This window comes from Daucus carota, chromosome 6 (assembly GCF_001625215.2).
Source record: "Daucus carota subsp. sativus chromosome 6, DH1 v3.0, whole genome shotgun sequence".
NCBI lineage: Eukaryota > Viridiplantae > Streptophyta > Magnoliopsida > Apiales > Apiaceae > Daucus > Daucus carota.
The window spans coordinates 26,733,523-26,753,880 of NC_030386.2; the positions used below are offsets into that span (position 1 = coordinate 26,733,523).

At 35.1% G+C, this 20,358-nt stretch overlaps 3 protein-coding genes across 5 annotated transcripts; all 3 read right to left on the reverse strand.

Annotated features, from left to right (window-relative positions):
- Positions 1 to 442: 442 nt before the first annotated feature.
- On the reverse strand, positions 443 to 1,498 carry LOC108225230 (uncharacterized). Its single transcript, XM_017400057.2, has one exon. The coding sequence runs from the start codon at positions 1,496 to 1,498 to the stop codon at positions 443 to 445; it is 1,056 nt and encodes a 351-aa protein (XP_017255546.1).
- A 3,105-nt stretch (positions 1,499 to 4,603) lies between these two features.
- LOC108228048 (casein kinase II subunit alpha-2) lies at positions 4,604 to 12,086 on the reverse strand. The gene is made up of 10 exons (XM_017403518.2): positions 11,763 to 12,086; positions 11,174 to 11,303; positions 9,108 to 9,302; positions 7,849 to 8,006; positions 7,245 to 7,335; positions 7,062 to 7,127; positions 5,865 to 5,947; positions 5,692 to 5,755; positions 5,535 to 5,603; positions 4,604 to 4,782 (listed from the first exon to the last, which is right to left on the reverse strand). Exons 1-10 carry the CDS (start codon positions 12,047 to 12,049, stop codon positions 4,723 to 4,725), a joined length of 1,203 nt encoding a protein of 400 aa, XP_017259007.1. The 5' UTR covers positions 12,050 to 12,086; the 3' UTR covers positions 4,604 to 4,722.
- Positions 12,087 to 13,144: 1,058 nt separating this feature from the next.
- On the reverse strand, positions 13,145 to 18,539 carry LOC108224437 (ribonuclease III domain-containing protein RNC1, chloroplastic-like). 3 transcript variants are annotated; one of them, XM_064080311.1, is made up of 6 exons: positions 17,593 to 18,539; positions 16,159 to 16,363; positions 14,882 to 15,082; positions 13,979 to 14,065; positions 13,481 to 13,802; positions 13,145 to 13,387 (listed from the first exon to the last, which is right to left on the reverse strand). In XM_064080311.1, exons 1-5 carry the CDS (start codon positions 18,384 to 18,386, stop codon positions 13,482 to 13,484), a joined length of 1,608 nt encoding a protein of 535 aa, XP_063936381.1. In that variant the 5' UTR covers positions 18,387 to 18,539; the 3' UTR covers positions 13,145 to 13,387; position 13,481. The 3 variants fall into 3 exon arrangements, with proteins under 3 accessions (XP_063936381.1, XP_017254556.1, XP_017254557.1); XM_017399067.2 differs by having other exon boundaries at positions 13,145 to 13,391; XM_017399068.2 differs by lacking the exon at positions 17,593 to 18,539 and having other exon boundaries at positions 13,145 to 13,802; positions 16,154 to 16,294.
- Positions 18,540 to 20,358: the final 1,819 nt, after the last annotated feature.

Sequence of the window (20,358 nt, forward strand, 5' to 3'; positions counted from 1 at the left end):
AATCATGAGAAGCACTAGCATAGAGTTAACAGTATAATAATATATTCAAATTTCAACTCATCCATCCCCACCGCCGCTAATCATTCTTGTCTCGAAATGTTACACAAATTTTTCCACAAACCTGTTTTTAACTTTCAAACGGCTCAGTTGAGCATGGGTTGAATTGTTGTTCTTTATGTTATTCCATAGTTAGAGTTGGCCAAACGGGCAGGTTGGCTCATCCCGACTCGGCTCGTATCGTCAAATTAAGTGTGTCGTTCTCTAGTCAGGAGAATACGGAAGTATGATACTCAATCAGTTGCATGCATATATGATATATTCCACTAGAAGAAAGGTATAGATTCGTGAAAAAAGAAAAAACAAGAATAAAAACACTTGTTGACATGATATACATGAATATAAAGGGGAGCACGCCGGCTAGCACTAACGTTGATCTCTAGTACTAGTTGCTTCTGTCAAACTCATCACAATCTGGCCTACCATTAACACTAACATCTGCAGTTGCTATCTGCTTTAACCATTCAAATGTTCTATGACGTGACATTGCCTGCTTTCCTTTTTCTTTCTCCTTCTTCGTGTCTCCTCCAATTGTCTCATAATTAACGCAACTGTTACTCTTCCTTACACTAATTAATCTCCTTCCTGCTGTTTGATCCACAGTGTCTACCTTACACTTGCACTCGTTGAAAAACGCCCAGTATTTCTTTTTTGTCTTTGCGTCACTACTTGCGTTACTATTGCTTGTTCCGGTACTGCTGTTGCTGTTGCGGCTGCCGAAATTGATGCCGGTGTTGACGGTGCTGTTGCGGCGGATTTTGAGGTCTGCGAGTTTGATTTCTGGGGTTTGGACTGAACCCCCCATGTGGAAAAACCTTAGCTTCTGGCTCCAGTGATGAGTGTGGTTTGTGTTGCGGTGTCGGCTCGTTGAGAGCCGGATTTGTGGGGTGGGACTCGGGTGGGAGTGGAACTGGTTTCGGATTTTGACTCGTGGCGGCTTCCGGTTGAGAAGCTGTGGTACACGAGCAATAGTACTGGATGTGCTTCCGCTACTCAGTGAGCTCCTTATGCTGCTGCTCCTAGTGGTCGTGCCACTGGTACCACTAGGAGAACCGGTACTATTGCTCGTGTACCGGTGATCCATGGATTGGGATCTCGAGATGAATGGACGGATGTCATGACGGAACATGGCTAACCCGGTTTCAGAACTTATGGAGTGACGGAAAGGGAGAAGTTTGCCTTTGAAGAAGACTTCATCAGCTGCGCACATCTGCGAGTCTTCCAGAAAAGACCCGCCACAAGAGCTGAAGTTAAACTCTTCTTGAGCCTCTAATTTACGCTGCGCCTTTTCGTGTTTTTCAACCTTCTTGTTGCTGGAAAGATCAGACAGAGACAAAGATTCATCTTCTTGATCTTGCAGTAACGCATCCTCATCTCTACTATGATCTGAACCAGCAGACTTGAATTTAACACATTTGTCTTCATCACATATAGTCCCCATTCTGAATGCTTCGTTTTTATTGGAACAAATAACTAACAGTTTTGTCTTCTTTTTGTCTGTGTGTGGAGAAAGAAAGATTGACTTTGAAATTTATATATACAAAGAGAGGAGAGATTAGTTTATATATATACAGTGAAGAAAACCAAGATAAAGACAAGGGCAGAGCAGGAGATATTAAGTTAAGTAAAGTAAGAAACAAAAGGCTAAAGGGGGTGGAAAAGCATGAGAATATATAGAAGAGGAATGATAGAATAAGTCACACCAGGAGACCTCAAAAGAACTGTTTCTTTGTAGCCTGCCTTGACATGGTAATGATGGAAAATGTAAGTACTGGTATGATTGTTTTCACATTTGGGACAAGCATGCCGCTCTGAAATTATTACATTAAAATAGATATGTGTGCATCCAGGTATCTACTAACTGGGACTGGGAGGTAGATCTGAAACTTGTCGAAGATGGATAGATATATATACGTGTGTTGCATGTAAGTTATCGAACACAAGGGTATACGAGTGGTGGTTCTTGAATTTGAAAGATATGAAAGGGTGAGTATTAAAGAGAGTAGAGAGTTTGGTGGTAGTTTCCAGGCTGTTTGTAATGCATGGTCCTGTTTGTTTTGTGAAACCAAACTCCAGCATTGAGAAACAGTAAAACGGATAAAAAGAAGCTGGGGAAAGCTAATGAGCAGGTAGTTCAATTATTACAAAGCTACAAGCAAAAGTATGTTTAACCGGTAGTTCCTTACAGCACAATTAAGGCCATCAGTACTTCCATCTAGCTAGAATAGTAGTATGAGTGGCCGTTTAGGATTAAGTTTAGACAGTCCAGGACTTTATCTTAAATTCTTATCCCGCGTGTCTACCACCGGCCTCTCCTCTTGGTTATATTCTGTGTCAAACAGGTGTGGCAATATCAGACACGACCCGAAACCCGATTTACTGAGACAGAAATCCGAAAGTGACCCGAGAATCACCCGATTGACCCGAAATGACCCGAAATTAGAATTTTATTTCTAATAACTTCAATTTTAAGTGATTTTAGCTTGATCCGAAATCGACCCGAGTGCTGACACGAACACGACCCGTTATCCGAAATTGTCACTCCTGTCGACACATGATTATACATAATGGCTTTATTTCCTCCTCACAGCCTCTTGGCTAAAATCAATTATTAAATTTGTATTGAAAATAGACCTGCGAGATCGAGAGTAACCGGGATTACACGGGATGGAGGGTGCGCAAACATGGGGTACTCTTGCACCTCGGTTCTTACCTCCTAGAATCTAGCACAAAAAGATTCATCGGATACTTGTGACGCAACTGTGTAAAAATTGCAATAACTTTCACTCTATCACAATTAACACTGGACCCAGCTTGCATGTTAATCTACCTCATGCGTAAAAGGTTACTTTCACCAGTGCCCACTGCCCACAGTAGTAAAAATACATTTTGCCGTGCTCTTTAAATTCAAATGTTCAACGCAAATCTTCATAATATAAATTGAATACGAGTCTGGTAATCAATATTGTTTTTTTTTTTTTTGAAACCAGTAATCAATATTGTTGACATTCTTGCTCGCCGAGAATGTAACATAAATTAATTTTCGAATTTAAATTCAAAATTATATTCAACTCGATTCATTTAGAGCCGAACGATCACAGGAAAATTGAAATACTACCTCCATCCCAAATTAGATGTCCCCGTTGACTTTGTACACGTAACTTTAGGTGCATTAACCGTCTACTTCCGAAATTTATTTTTTTATTTTTTCTTTTATAAATGAAAATTTCATATATTAATTTTAATTTGCAAAAATAAAATTTTAAAAATAAGTCACGTATCTATGCGGTCAATGAACCTTAAATTGTGTGCCCAAAGTCAACGGGGCCATCTAATTTGGGATGGAGGGAGTATCTCGTACCTGCAGTCGGTGTGAGATGACTGATAGGGCATCGTAAATACAATGTCATAAATAGAACAAACACATTTATGATATATGTGAGTGTCATAGAAAGCTTGTGATGATTTAAGACACAGTAAAGATGTTGGCGTTAACTTTTGTTTCATTCCCCTTTGCTTTATCTTTACGTCCCTTGCCACATTATGGACCGCCAATTGCATGCCATCCCCTGCTTTCACGTTCCCTAGCTTGCTTCTTTTTTCCCTTTCTCGTGAAATATCTCACCTCCACAAATTCTTGCCTCTTCGTACTTGAGTTGTGTTGCTAACCGCAACAAATATGATACGTGACCAGCGGATAAAATATAAATTAACAAATTTTTCACCGATTATTCGAAAATTGCTGGGACTCGAATCAAAAGAATATATTTGACCTTTGAAAATAAAAGATTTCGTTAGTTTTTCTGTTCATATTGGGTCTGGATTGGTTTCACTTGCTCGTGGCGAAAGCAGGTGAAAATTGGCGTCCGATCGTATAAGTCGGTTGATTAAATTATTTTGAATCACGCAAAATTCTCAAAATACAGAATAAAATTTTGTTTAGCGACGCCTCAATCCTCATTTTGACATGTTTATTTCAAGGTCGCATGAGGATCCTCAACACAACAGTGCCAGTGCTGGCCGGACAAACAGATAAATACGGACTATCCCACTATATAAAATCCCACTATATACAGTACTACAGTAGTATATAAGTATGAATGATCCTGACTAAACTCCTTTGGTCGGTATGAAATCACACAAACGACAAAATCTATTTTATAATATGGTACTCCCTCAATGGTTTATGTTGGGAGACGGGCTCGGCACGCACCAGTTTCATGTCTTTCAGCCAAATATCCACCAGACACAGTTCATGACATGGTAGATGGTACAATAGTAAACAGGTGGGAAGAGAGGACTGACATCTCAGGGTTTAACAATAACTGCAGTGGATCAAATTATTTGATGCTTCTTTGCTTGAAAAGGCCAGGCTTCGTGATAGCACTAGGAATGAGACTCTAAAATGCCAATCTTACATAAATTTGGAACTTACTATTATCATCATAATATAATTGTCTTGTAACACATAGCACTACTTGCACTGGTGATACATCATTATGCCTGTATGCTCCCGCTATTGTCTTATAGCACATTGCACAAGTCATAAACCAACAAATTCTTTTACATCGATATTGTGCATTGATAAAAATTCACTAGGACATTCAGTTGAAGATAAGGTTACAAATGTTACATACATGTAAACCATGCTTTAAGAGATACAAACTACTGTGTTCTCATCCTGCTGCTCTCTGCTGCCCTCACTTGCAAGAAATATGGATGACCCTATTTACAATAAAACATAAGCACAACGAAATAGAGAATAATAAAACGTATAATTTCATCTGCAACAGCATACAATATTGCATTTGGAATCTTTTTTTTAAATTTAACTTTTTTTTTAACCTTCAGTCCTATCTTTCTGTTGCAAATAGCCTAATATCTTTCAAAAATGTACAAATAATTGACGAGGTTTTTTCCACTTGAGCCAACTTTACTGTATTTTTATACAAGTATCACGTAGGAAGTTCTAAATCAATAGTACGAGCAGCTTCTGACCAGCCAGCTAAAAAAATCTGAGTAACTCTGCAGCATAAAACTTATTTGAAGTAAACAACATTCTACAAGCTCATTCTGTTAAGTGATCATTAAATCATTATAAAACCTGTAGAGTTGTGAAGTGATAAATGTTTGCGACTGGAACAAAATTTTGCGTAAAAAAGTCAGGCTACATATAAGTATATAGCTAACATAAAATAACACAAGCTTAAGACAAAATTTTCTTCATGCATACTACAAAACAAATAAATTTCTACAAACCAGAGGAATTCATTTATTCTAATGCGAGGAAGTAGCAGTAATATGTTTAGTTCATTTTGGATATTCTTGATAATTGTTGAACTAAAGGAAGATCTTTTAGATTTAAATATGAACACAATTTTATTTCCATTTCCAAAGGAGAGGATGAAGAAGAAGTGAAGGTCATCAAAAGCTAATTTGACAAAAAGAGAATAAGATTCTTAAAAACTTATAATTACCATTGCTTCTTTTGCGGTGACCCTGTCTTGATGATCATAACGAAGGAGCTTGTCAAGAAAATCAATGGCCTGCAAATATAATACAACCAAAGAATACATAACATTTTGAGACAAGACACGCATTTGTCTGAATTCACTTGCACCAAGTTTATGTTACCTCTGGAGATACTAGATGTTGATTATCTGCATTAATGAATTTGGACCAGGGTTTCCTGCTATGCCTGTAATAATATACATCATAGATTAAAGAGAATAGTAAACATATAGCATCATTTCCATATGTCTACAGAACTTCTCCAGAAACAATGAAATTTGAAAATATAAAGCTACCTCCCAACAAGAGCATCAAGTTGAGGATCAAGTTCTAGATGATATTTGTTCAGATAAGCGTTTAACTCATCCGTTCCAAGCACCTGATAGTGGGATCAAATTATTAGTTTTCAGGAAGATTACAGATTATAAGCACGCCTAAGGAGGAAACTGAAATAGAACAAACACATAACTGCACAATTAATTAGCCAAAAAAAAAAAAAGAAGAAAGAAGCAATAATAACAATAATGAGCAAAAAAGCCTTCACATTTTCTTTAGGACACTTTTGAGTTTAACAGTACACTTAAAATTGAAGGAGGCACAAGTTTAGCTTGGATGTCACATGTTCTACTAAACTGCCGAATGTTCTGCTAAACTCTTTAAACTTAGCTTGAATGTCAATCATATCTGAACCCGACAATAGTGCAGTAGCAATCGATGGTTAATCATCAGTCATCACAAGGTACTTCAAGACATGCCTAACACTATGGTGTTGTAAATTCTAAAGTTAATGCTACAAAAGAAAAATGAAAAGCATCAACAATCATACATTAGATTAGAGAATGTTTTGATTCAGAGTTTTCTACTGCTATACAGTGAAAGGAAGAGCATAACTTCTCAAAGGTCAAACCAAATTCCCAACACAAGGAGATATACTGGTATGTCAAAATCTCTATCTGGTCTACTTCTAGTTTTTCACCGACGAAATTTGAATAATAGACAGCGGAGGTATCTACCACTTTAACTTTACAGAAATGTATGCAACTATGCATGTCTTATTTCCTTGCACATCAAGACAACACATAAGTGTCCATAGAAATACAAATCGAATCAACACATTTAGTTAATGAGCGTTATCTGCAACAGATTATTCTAAACTATACATATCCAACTGTAATGAACTAGAAGACACTAATTCTATTTTGTTTCCATATATTTTTACTGTATCGTTTGTAACATGTTTAAAATATTCTGCAACGACACCCACCAGCAGATAAGCTCAGTGATATTCAGACTTTAAATAATACCTTACTGGTAGAGGGAGCCAAAATTTAGGAAAGGCTAGTAACACAATCTTAAACTTAGTTGGAGAGATGGCTTGCACTTATACAATAAGATGACGTAACAACAGTATGGTTATTCAATAAGCAATAATTTTAATTCACGAAAATACACATAATAATACAGGTGTTCATCAGAGTCCAAAAGTAACTTACCCTGGCAATTTTAACAAGCTGATCGTGATTGTCATGACCATAGAAGAAAGGCTCTTTGCGAAATATCTGCATAGAGGACCAATCCATATGTTGAACATTGTGATATCATCAGATAGCTTGTCAACGTATTTATTTTCAAGAGAGAAAAACCCTCAACTGAACTCAAAAGTTTGATGTCCTCACCATTCCAGCAAACATGCAGCCTAGGCTCCACATGTCCAAAGAGTAATCATAATCTTGCAAATCAACAAGAAGTTCAGGCCCCTTGAAGTACCTAAATTAACAAGGACATTATTTCTTTTGATGCTGTGAAGAAAATTTTTATCTGAATAATTCACAACAAAATACACACTCTTCCCTAAAATACAAATGTGAGCTTGACAATCATTCTCCTGGAAGAAGAGCTACACAATGCTCACATCAAGGACTGAAGTCAAACTTTTGTGTTTAAAATCAGCTGGGTAGATACAAAAACAATTCTATTTTTGCCTTGAATGTGACTATGTCCCAAGGCCCAAACACAAAGTCCTTTGAAATAAGATTGTCAAAAGATATCTAGATTGTTAAATACAATGTGTAATATCTCTTGAACTTCAAAACTCATTATGCTTAAGGATTATTTATGCTCCAAACGACCCACTTTTGAATATATTCTTAGATTTACAAAAATTAATAGGGTTATCTTTTAAAAAGAAAACCAGTACCACATCATAATCAATTCTTTTAAAACAAAGAAGCTGGCATCAAGTTATAAATTGTAATATTAACAATCCAGCAAGTAATTTACCTTGAAGCTACACGAACGTTATATTCTTTACCAGGGTGATAAAATTCAGCAAGACCCCAATCTATCAACCGGAGCTTACGCAACTCATGGTCTATCATAACATTGTGAGGCTTGACATCTCTGTGCATTATGCCTTGTGAATGACAGTAATCTAAAGCCTGTGTATTATTGCCAAAAAAGAGTCAGAATTAAAAGTATAAATGTGTGCAACTAACCTGACCCAGAATATTAAACTCTATGTATTTCTTAGTTGCTGATAGCATGTATTTTCTAGTTGCTAATAGTAAACTCAAATTTCAATTAATGACTCAGCAAATGAATACCTGTTATTGACTTGGCGCAACAAACTTTATAGCCTCAAACAACGATAGAAAAATAATTGACACGGGCCTCTAGTGAGCCAATATAGGATGCTTTCGACAATTTGGAAAAACAGCTTTGTCTCTTTTTCTTTTCAAAAAAGAATAACCCCTTTTACTTTGCAATACAATTTATATAACTTTATGCTTTGTTTTGGTTGGAGAGGATGGGAGGCAAATTTGTGAGCAATATTAAAGGGAAAGAAAGAATGTTAGAGACCAAGAGGCAAGAGTCAAAAAAAAGAGGGAGCACAAAGAGAATGAGTAGGATGGAGAATGGTACATTCCTTCTCAAATTGGTGATTGAAAAGAATGGAATTAAGAAAGAAATGAAAACATAAACATATAATCCCTCCGTGCCTTTGGAGTGTTAACACTTTTTTTACATTGCTTGACACGCATTTTAAGACATACACAAAAATAGTTCCATAAATTATTTTTGAAATTTTCTTTTTTTGAATAAAAGTTTGAACATTAAATTTTTATTCAGAAGAAGAAAAAAGTTAAAATAATTAATGAAGATATATTTAATATTGGAGCCTTAAAATGCATGTCAAACCCTCTCTCAAAAATGTTAAGAATCCAAAGGGACGGAGGGAGTAAAACAACAGAAATACATCGCATGTCCTTCCATTTATTTTACTTTTTAATAATTCCTTTCCTTTCAATTTTATTCAACCCAACTAAACACAAGATTAGTTCTTTTATCATCTTAATTATCTTTACTTTTACTGTTTTTATTTTATGTTCCACACGTAAAAGAAGTCACAAAAAGAAACACCAATTGACCAGAAATTTCCTAATACAGATGAAGTTTCCACTTAGGGTGCAAAAATAAGAATGAAAGTCAGTAGAAGATGTCAAGTTCAAATCACATATAATCTGTAGCATTCGAATTACCTTGAGTAGCTCATATATGTAATAACGAATGTCGTAATCCGTCAATGTCGGGTACAAAACTTTAAAATCGGTACTATTCACATACTCAAATATCAAGCTAGGAGTTTTTGAGTGCTGATCTCTCACTATATCGAGCAATTTGACAATATTAGGTCCCCCACAAAGGTTCTGAAGTATTTTAATCTCTCTCTTTATCTGCAATAATTCATAAAATGAAGATATTAATAGATCTGCCTGTAGGCCGTATAAATCAAATTTGTCAAGATATTGTAAAACCAGGTAGGAATATTTTCATATCCTGAAAAACAAAATACAATACGATAAGTACATCAATGTGCTTGTTTACGATATGGCACTAGCAAGGACCAGAAAATGGTTAACATGGTTCCTGAAGCTCATAAATCTTGCAACATATTAGACTAAATACTGATGCTAGCTACAGCTGTAAATCCCAGTCAACTGTTTAAAAAATGAATTCAGCTCGTCATCCATATGCACACGAAGGATTCAAAAAATTACTTGGTACATATTAGATTTATTATTCAGGGATATAAATTGTAACAAATTAATACTAAGCTTATATCTTGTGTGATGCATGAATATCTCAAGTTTTTATTTTGAAATTCTCTAATTTATTTTAACATATGTATTAGTTTGTTTTAATGTTTAAGTCTAACACTTTGTGAGACATATGTTTCTTACTATTTATTGTTTATTATATTTTAATTAAAGATATATTTCGATTAGTAAATGACTGTTATAAAATAATAATGATAATAATAATTTCACAAGCTATATTAATGTAAAATTATTCTCAATTTTCAGTTGATTAATTATCAAACAAAAAACATCTTCAAATTTCATCTTATCTTTACATTAGCCCTTAAAGATCGGACCCTTCATCTTTTTCTTAATAATAAATAAATATCAATTTCCACTTATAGATCCCCGCCTAGAAAAGTGACTGACCAGAGCCCTGTAGATCAATGGAAGAAATCAATGATGAGCCCTATTTGATGTAGTTGGAAACTGAAACTTAACATCCTTTCTTAATACTAATTAAAAAAAAAAAAAGTCATGTCAGTTCTTATTGTTGTCAGAAAATCTACTGTCCTTTTAATATAACAAATAAAATATTATATTAGAACTAAAATCCTTCATCTCTCAAATCATTCAAATTTTAAAATTTAAAGCACCAGTTACCAAATCTTCTTTGTACCCCATTTTCTAGTGTCACCCATTTGTGAAACTCGTTACCAAATCAACACTCAACATGTACAGCATTAATCGTTGTTGCCAAGTCTCAAATCTACAAACAATGTTTCAAGATTGAAGTATCCAGCACTAAGAAACAACATTATTTTATTATGGATTTGCTATCATTGTCTCTGTATGGTCCGGATTTTTTTAAGTATCTTAACAATGTCAATAGTATAATAAGAATATTAATTTGAATTTAAAATTATGCTTGAAATCATTGTGGGGTTGAAAACAGTGCAACACTAAGCAAAATTTAGGCACTTACTCCAAAGAAGGATGCACAGTAAAGCAATTTATATTGATAATGAGGGCATATTTTAAAGGATTCTGGAGGACATATTGTAAATGATGAGCTTGATAGCAACCAAAATATGCTTGATCATGCTTCAGAAGTCGATGGGTAAACATAAAATTTTCGAAATGTTATACGGCTTTCAAATCCCCTAAAATTAAAGTGTACCCCTTCAGTTCTCATCATCACTGAATAATTTCCTGGAGTAAAATATACACTCAGATATGCATGTTATATTTCCAGAAGTTCATCTCCACATCATGTGAGGCCTTGTTCAAGGATTATAAGTCATCCTCAAAAGGTGAGGTGAACAACTCAGGCAAAGTAATTAATGCATCATTAATGATCAAGAGCATTAGTTGTTATTATTTAAGCGCTTCATTAAAATTACATAGATTTTTAAAAATCATTTTGGATTTATAGTAATAGATTCATTTAATTTCATGTCGTTTCTTCCCAACAAAACTACTTCGACCATCAAGAACGGAATTAGAATAAGAATGAAATATTATACCTTCTTTTTCTTCACGGGTTTCAAAATCTTAATAATGCATCGCTCGCTATTGTTGACATTGATCCCTTCAAACACTTCACTGTATTTTCCTCTTCCAACTTTGCGAACAACCTCATAATCATCTTGATCACTGGAAAAAAATAATAACAAAGTTAAAGCCATACAAACCTGAAGTGCCTAATTACCATGTGACGCAAATTTGACTTCAATTGTGTATAGCATCTGTCATACATTTTATTGGTGCAATTAAAATATTGCTTCCTATAAAGACCAATGAAGATACTATCTACAAACACCATAAGTATGTAGTATGTGTTAATTTTCATGCTATATACTCCCACGAGCCAGCATCACTAGGTCTGCACTGGTTTCCGACTGATTCAGAAAATATCAAACATGATATTCTCCTCTCCATCGGTTGCTCTCTATAGCTACTCTAGCTCAAATTTCAGTAAAAATTGAATAAACGATAACACATGTGTATTAAAACAAAAGCCATTAAATACAAAATCTAATCGCGAAATCAATGAATCTAATTATGATAAAGCCAATTACGATAGAATCAAATCGAAAGAGATGTCGAGATTACCCCCACTGAACAGCGAGGGATTCATAGTCCCAATATTCCCTGGGGCGAACAACATTGATATCGGTGTAGACTCGGGCTTTGGACATGACGAAAGAATCGAAATTGTTGCAAGGGCCTGAATCGGGGCAGATCTCAGATGAATCTGAATCTGAATCTGAGCCGTTGGATGGGAAAGCAGAGATGAGAGGAGGAGGCTGCAATAACAATAATACGATCAACAACGCCAACAAGATAGACACGCTACGGTGGAGAAAGAGGGCATCTACAATCTGCTCCCACCGCCACATTCACTCCCCCTTTTCCTTTTTATTTTATTCTTTTCTTATTTCATTTCTTTTTTTGTTTTTTTAAAAGAGATTAGTTGTTTATCGATAGTAGAAATACTATTATTGTACAAAAGAATTTAGTAAATTATTATGTGGCTTATTATTAATTTTGGATAATATAAATGATAAAAAAATAAATTCTAATCACTTCTTCACATGTCAAATAATATATATTTTATAATTTCATATGTGCATAAATAACATTCATCATATGTGTTAGGATATTTTTAATAGTTATAATTATTTTTTGATTTTATGAGTTGGATTAATTTTGAAAGTTTAATCTTGTGTCAACTTAATGTTAGTATCTTATTTTAATTTTTTAAGATCACCCAACAATCAGCACCATATATTATTTCATCTCAATAATATATTAAAATACTAATACTTCTTAATTATTTTTAAAAAATTATTTAAAATACTTCAAAATCAACTAGGCTTTGTTTCTACTATATGAACCCCTCCGGTGACTTATCTATCAAACAAAACAAGGCTCTTCTTATTTGTGTTTGTTAAACAACAATAGCAAGCAGCTCTTTGTGTTTGTATTATACTCGAGGCTGTTGCACTAACATGACTGATCCCACTCACTTGAAGGCCTTTAATCATTCCAATCATTCCTTCTTGGAACTCAACGCTGATGGTTTGATTTGAAGCTTGTTCAGCCTCAGCCCTTCGCATCTTGGAGTTGATGACGCAAATTTTGCTAGAGTTTTGCAGTGCATGATCATTGATGGTACAGTTTCGCAGATTAGTGCAAGGAGAAACAATGACAGAAAGTGTGAATTTCTCTTTGAAAATCGCACCAAGTGGTAGCCTACTCTTCAGAAGCTGGTCATATAGTGTACAATTCACTCCCTTTGGTGTTGCTGATGCCTTGAAGAACATCTGCTCCAGCGTTTTCTACAAGCCACTTATTAAACTGTCGTATGTTTAGGACCCTAGCTAGACTGCTAGCTCTGCAACAACCTGTGGTGTTTGTTTGGGCTCAAACGCTTGTTAACAACACCAGTTGCCGGAATAATAGTTACTCATTCTAACAATGAAAAACTCCTCTGTCCCCAAATATGTATTCACTTTATATACATCAATAAAATTTGCACATCTGAACGTTTAAAAAGATTCTAAACATAATTTTGACTTCTAACTGTTGCATCACTAATGTTGTTCAACTATATATCATTCTACTTTAACAACTTTGCATATTGTTTCACAAAACATACATAAATGCATATTCTCCTTACTTTCAAGTTGCATCAGTCAAGTGTCCAAGAATCTGCGAGAAGTGCTATTGTGACACTGTGCACACAAACATCGGATAAGAATCAACTACCAAGCCCCTCAAATAGCTAATGTTGACATGATTTGTATATAATAGGAAGCTGGAAGAACCTCAAATAATAGCTTTGGGTTGGATTTGCTCAAAGTCAAAAACCTCAAACATTAAGCGCCTAACATCCGGTTTTCCATATATAGTGTATGAGAGACCATGAATTGCTTGTTGAACAGAAGTCGTGGCTGGATTTCTAAGTCTGCGGTTGTGCTCATAAGAGTCTTGGACCTCATCGCTGTAAATTATAAAGCGGTGAAGATTTTTTTCCCTCAAATACTTTCCACAGAACTTGTTCATAAGAAGACGCCTATGTCTTTCCTGTAACCATCTCCCTGGGGCATCCAGATGCTTCATGAGCAACCTTTCAGCCATAACAAGATCCTGCACAATGATGTATGAGCATGTTTGCAAAATGACTTGAAAGCCACATGGTCTAAATTACTTTGCTGAATCTTCCTCTTCTACAGGAACTATTAGTTCTCGTCTCAATCCAAACTGTCTTCTTTGAATTGAGAAGAGATAACCTTTTAATTAGGTGCATGCATAGAAGTTCATACCTGGATTTTTTGGCCAACATATTCAAGTCGCTCATAGCAGAAGCGCGGATGCTCAAACTTGTGCTTTGATGGGTGCAAGAAAGACAACTGCAAATGAAATATTGGAAGGATTAAACATTATATAACCACACAAAGACCACTAAAATTTCACACAGAATCCACATTGAAGTTACAAGTGGATACATATTTTTAAAGAATATGTGTATGCTATTAAACAAGATTTAAGTATTAGGAATATGAAGTGGTTTGGGAGTTCAAGCTATTAATTACGAACTTGACAGAGTAAATGATATACATAGAAGCTTCAAAAGATATACATAGCATGCACTCAGACATTAAATGTGAGCGACTCGGACATAGCATGACTGACAATGAAAAATTGTAGGAATTAGCCTTTTATGCAAATGGCAAAAACTGTGATGGGCCAAAATACTAAATGTGATAATATAGTGCGCCCAACATACTTTTATTTTTGCAGTTGTTGCTTATACAAGGGACATACACTTGGGAGAGGAGCACAAACTTGAGACATTATTTATAAGAAAACGAGCTTGATCTAGCAAAAACTTGGCATGGTCAAAGACCTAAAATGTCATTGGACCGTAACTCCATAAGCAAAGCCATATTTTCATACCATCATATTCATTTTATAATTTTATACAAATCGAGAATTTGATTACGTTGTTACACAACCGTGGCAGATCATATGTCAACTTAATCGACTTTTCCAAGTTTATTATTTTCAATCCCTAGTTTCCTTGCCTCTAATTAACGTATGTGTAGTTTGAGAGCCTTCACCATGTAATAATGCAAAAAATATGCACACATAATTTCTACCACCAGCTGGGGAAATCAAATATATATATGACAAAGAAGACTTAAGAGAGGTCATGGAACAGTTACCTGTAATCCAAGTCCAAGTTCAATGTTTCTGGCTTCTGTAATTTCTGGAATTCTATCCTTCATTGCAAGAGGATAGCCCAGTTTTTCCATAACATGGGGTCGGCTATCATAATCCCATATATTTCCTCGAAATCTATGCATTCCTGGTGGAACACATGCCCGAAAAAGCCTTGGGTGTGCGAAAAGAGCATCTTCAGGTGGCTGTGCTACATGTTAAACAAAATGAACGTATAAATTAAGGCTGCTGCAAAACTAACTTTCACCATATTCAGGTGCAAACTCCGCTAACTAGCTCAGACTTTTAGATGAAAAGGCTCTTAAAACTATGAATATAAGATTACTTAAGCAAAAATCAGAATGTAGATAGCTGTTGTATTATGATTTAAGAGGTGAACACAGTAGTGGGCAGTACATATGGATATATGATATAGTAAAATATATTATATCTAGCATGAAGAATGTAACAGGTGTGGGAAATTCAAGAGGGGAAGGCTTTTACCCATTATTAATCCTCATGCAGAAATTAAACAACTAAAATAGATTCGGTCCTTGCGACGTGTGATCCAGTATTATGCTAGACAAAGAAGGTTATTTGCATGAATATTTCATCAATGCAGTTTTAAATTAAACAAAATGCTTCACAGATTTTATCAACTTCAAAACATATATTATATTAATCTAACAGAATATTAAAAAGAATCTTGTGGGAGCGAGAAGTTCCGGTGACTGCTTTATGGTTTGTAATTAAGTTTGGTGACTGGTGACAGCTCATCTGTCAGGACCTGGAGGTTCCTGAATAGTTTTCTGAATGTTTTGTAGTTTTCTATGGGCATAAGTAAGAACAGTTGCAGAAATAGAATGTAACAGACAGATATGGCTGAGGACAGGTAGAAATCACTAATTAGAGAGATGAGGGCAGAAGTTAGTTTCTAGAGAGAGAAACTGTAGAGATAAGAGAGGTTTGATGGAATAACTTCCATTTTCATATATTCATCATGCATAATCTGAATTGCGCCCATTACAACTATTTATAAGGGTCGCGCTCAAGAGAAACTCAAGTAAAAACTAAAAAGCAACTCAGAAATGACTCAATTACCCTTATGCTACTTAACAGTTAAAAGAGCAATACTATCAGCCATACACATTTATACTAACGAGCACTTGAGGTGCCATTCCTGACATCATCTTCTACAGAGTGAATGCATATTGATCTGATTCTATTAGATAAGAGAATAGGAAGCCATATTTACAAAGTGAGCATTAAGTGAAGACCTTGCCTTGTATGCAGCAACATCTTGCCAACTAATTTTTTTTGCTTCAAATTCTACAGAGACGTAGTCAACATCTTCAAGTTGTCTCCTTAATTTAGGCTGGCACTCTTCATCTTCAGGATCCATTCCAAATACTTCGAACAGAACACGGTAAACTTCCGGCATACCAAAACACAAATATACAGCCCCAAATAAAGCCCAGAATACAGATCTGTCCACAAAAAAGCAAATTTGTTTGAGTGACAGGTCATAGAGTTTTTCCAGCTAATAATAATACATGTTATGCAAAGGTATAACTAACATCAAGCAAATGCTTCATCAAATCCAACACTGTATTATCAGATTAAAAAAAAAACATGTAATATTGCAATGCTTCGTCAAACTGAACAGAAATGTAGCTTGCAAGTCTTGGTGATGTACCTGTATACTACAGAGCTTAGTAAATCTATAGCATACAAACTGATTACCTAAGCAGCTGAAAGAAGAACAATATTAACTTGAACAATAAAAGTATCCATTAGTTTTTCTTACTTGTGTCGTAAAAACCATTACACCCATGTGCATGTTCACACTTCTTAGCCAACAGCAAAACTCAAAAGGGACAAAAAAAATCTCCTCAATCACTCATGTTCTGTGATTGAGGCAGTTCCTTCTTTTATCTCAATGGATAGGTAATCATTTTTCAAAAGTAGGGTCATTATACCCCTGCTCCATAACAAGCCCGATGTTCTCATAGTTTTGTTAGCTAACGGTGAGATTTTCATCCAGAAATATATCTTCTAAACCCAAGTGTACTACTCAGTAACTTGATCTCTTAAGTCCTAACATGTTCACTAGTATTATGAGAATACTTTTGTTAAGCTGCTCAAGCATATGCACTAACTTGAAACTTAAAAGTCGATATTTTATAGTCCATTTTACAGCATTATCATGTGTACATGAGATTCATGAACTAGTTTATAACATGAAGTACATAGCTTTTGGACTGCAGCACTACCTTGCATATATTCATAAGAATGCATACACATAGAAATAGAGTAATTGACTGATTCACACCAAACCAACTATATGAATCAGCCATGTGAACCTGGGTAAACAAAAAAGCCCAATTTATGCTTCTTTATGGTGCACATATTTCTTCTTTATGTCAAGTAATTCTTTGTGATAATTGACAAGCATTAAACCTGTATTTAGCTATATGACCAGATGCACAACCGTCATCACATTCAGCAATGATATAATGGCAAACTTTCCACATTTTCAACTACTTAATTTACGAATGTTGCCTACCATAATTTGCAATTTATATACTGTTTAGTTTTAGCTTCCAGCTCACTCACACACGCGCATATATCTAGGGAGTTGGAAATCAATTGAGCGATTACCTATTATAATAGCAATGACTAGTATAGTAAAGTATATAGTAATGTTGTAACTTACTTTACTGGCGGTTCGCGATCTTTCCTGACTAGCCTATCCATATTATCAAATGGAAACACCAAATTCTGCAAGCTAGCAGCTTTAATCCACTTTGGAAGATATCTCTTCCCAATCAGAGCATACACTCGTTCCCTCATCGGACCAGGCGATTCCCTTGGATACCTCTGCAAGAAAAATTCAGCCAATCCCAATTCAAGCACATACTGTCCCAAAAACCCCAACCTTGAATGTGCAGACCTTATGTGCCGCGCATTAGTCCTCTCACAATGTGGATGCTGAAAAGCCAAATACAACAAAGTATCAAATTGTTTAGCTGGATTATCATCCCCATAAGTATCAGAAGGCTCCAATGGGTACCCAAGTGCTTGTTTAGCCTCAAGTAAGTACTCATCAATCCAAGTTTTATCAGCATTGTTAAGTCGAGTCGAGGGCAAACAAGAACTCAACAAAGGGAATGACTTAAGTGACAATTGTGGGCTATTCAGAAACCTTTCAGCCAATCTTTTATCATCAAGTGGGGGTCTAAGAATAAATCTTTTAGGGGGTACTTTTCTTTTTGGGGACACAACTTTTTTTCTCTCTGCAAGCTCTCTTAGAAGCCTTTGAGGGCTATTTGGGGGGAGTTCTTGGGGGTTCACTGCAACTGCAAAAAGATGAAATTTTGATGAAGAGGGGTTGCTAAATATTGGATTTTTCAAGTGGGTTTGGTGTGGAAAAGGTGAAAGAGAGGAGGAAAATGAGAAATCAGGAGTGTGATGGTTTGCAAGAGGCTTGAAAGGTGAAGAAAGCTCCATTTAGTAGGCCAAATATATACAAATTAACATTTAAATTACAAGTAAAATAGAATCTGAAGTAGGACTGCAGGAGCCTTGTAGTGGATAATATACAGAGCAGCAAGAACACAAATAATCTGGTGAATGATGACGATAACTCTATTTTGTTTTTTTTTTCCTCTTTTTCGGCAATCAGAAATTTATTAATGGACTTGTCTTGTAGTCTGCATATCGGGCCTTCTTTTAGACAGATTTTAATTTGAACTATTTACAAGAAACTGGGCCGAAACATATCCCAGGCAAGCGTCCAGATTTTATCAATTTTGTTATGAAAATCGAGAATTTTTGTTACAACAATTCTCTCCTGAATTTACTTTAATATTTAATTTGAATTTTATAAAAGAATAAAAATTTTAATTTGAATTTTCATTATAAATTAAATTTTAAGCCTGAAAATTCTTAAAAAATATTTTTTAAAAACTAGGCTATATTCTGACAACACACTTTATAATTTCGAAATATCATCTCTTCCGCTAAAAAATTGCTAAGTACTCTAAAATTTGTTGTCAATTTTTTTTTAATATAGGAACCCGCAGCCGTTACCGTTCGGGTGCGCACTGAGATCTTAGTTGGTAATATTTGATGAAATCCATTTATATTAATAATAAAAAGACCCTTGTATGCACATAAACTATCCAACTAAAACTAATTATTTATTTGCCGCATAAATGATTTATGATCATCCCAAGATTAAAAAATGAAACACTAAATCATTAATATTGTATAATAATAAGAAACAATGAAAGTTTTGAAGGATATGAAGGCCTAAAGAACATATGTTTCTTCTGCAAGTTAACATCTTTAACCAATACTGAGTTTATAAGATCTTCACATTAATTAATATGGATTCTGGCTTATGGTTTATGAACTATGATGGTGGCTAACCAGAGTCCTGTAATTGGCTTTAACCACTTCTTTAACACCCAAGTTATAGTACATATTGATCATTCTGCAGGTTGAGGTCACAGCTTGTTTCAGCCCCACACAACTTTGATTACAGTTGAGTATGTTTCTTGCTCTTGATGTACACATTCTCATTATACATTCATCAGCATTCGGGTCCGTTCTGAGACCGACTAGTCATTCAAGCAAGATTTTCAATATGAATAATGAATGTACTCAGATCTTATCACTATCTTAATTCTTAGCTATATATGCTTTGATACATATGAGGTAAGTCCAAAATGCTTAAAGATAAGTTTATCTCATACCACTCCTAAATTCTCATGTTTCAAGAATTTAAGTGGCACTCATATTTCCTAAGTTTATAGCATTAAATGGTATGGACTATGGATGAAACAGTGTAATACCTTGTGCTGAGTAGTTCTGTAGTTTTGCTTTGGGGCCAGCAATCAAGATCTGCAGGTACTCATCTTGGATTGTTGGGCCATTGTTAGCAACTATTTTTGGCTGCACTAGTTTTTCCAGGACATAAGTTCAAGATTCATATCATTTTACCTGCACCTCTTCTATTATACTACTAGTAAAACAGATGCAAGGACAATTATTCATTCCCGTGTCTCCACTAGGCTGCTGGTTGTAGCCTTGTAGGATGGCTGTAGCGACCCATGATCCAACCTGAAGTCGACTTGATTTATAAGGAACACGATTTGATTTAAGCCAATTTGATGCAAAACGACTAGTTTAGGAAGGTTATGTTTCTTTAGCTAATTTATCCATTTTTTGAAAAATCTATTTAAGCTCGTGGTATCAAATATGCTAATTCCATTGATAAGGACTGACCATTTGGATCGGGGACAATTGTTATTATAAGACAGTAACTACAGTTGTAGCATCACATAGTTTGATGTGATCAGACATACCTGAAATGAGCCCTACTTATATGGAACATTTATTGCTTTAAATCTAGTCCAGAGACCTCAAGTTTAACACAGTGCAAGCCAAAGACTGTTCTTGTATGAAACAGACACTC

Bases quoted from the DNA above. Each gene is read 5' to 3' on its own strand.
- LOC108225230 (XM_017400057.2), bottom strand. From the start codon at position 1,498: ATGGGGACTATATGTGATGAAGACAAATGTGTTAAATTCAAGTCTGCT.
- LOC108228048 (XM_017403518.2), bottom strand. From the start codon at position 12,049: ATGTGGCGGTGGGAGCAGATTGTAGATGCCCTCTTTCTCCACCGTAGC. The intron at 5,604-5,691 runs GTAACATAAACT...TTATATTTGCAG, and splicing joins AACATCTAGTATCTCCAGAG to GCCATTGATTTTCTTGACAA. The intron at 4,783-5,534 runs GTAATTATAAGT...TATTGTAAATAG, and splicing joins TCACCGCAAAAGAAGCAATG to GGTCATCCATATTTCTTGCA.
- LOC108224437 (XM_064080311.1), bottom strand. From the start codon at position 18,386: ATGGAGCTTTCTTCACCTTTCAAGCCTCTTGCAAACCATCACACTCCT. The intron at 14,066-14,881 runs GTAACTGTTCCA...TTTCATTTGCAG, and splicing joins AACTTGGACTTGGATTACAG to TTGTCTTTCTTGCACCCATC. The intron at 13,803-13,978 runs GTATGAACTTCT...ATCATTGTGCAG, and splicing joins ATGTTGGCCAAAAAATCCAG to GATCTTGTTATGGCTGAAAG.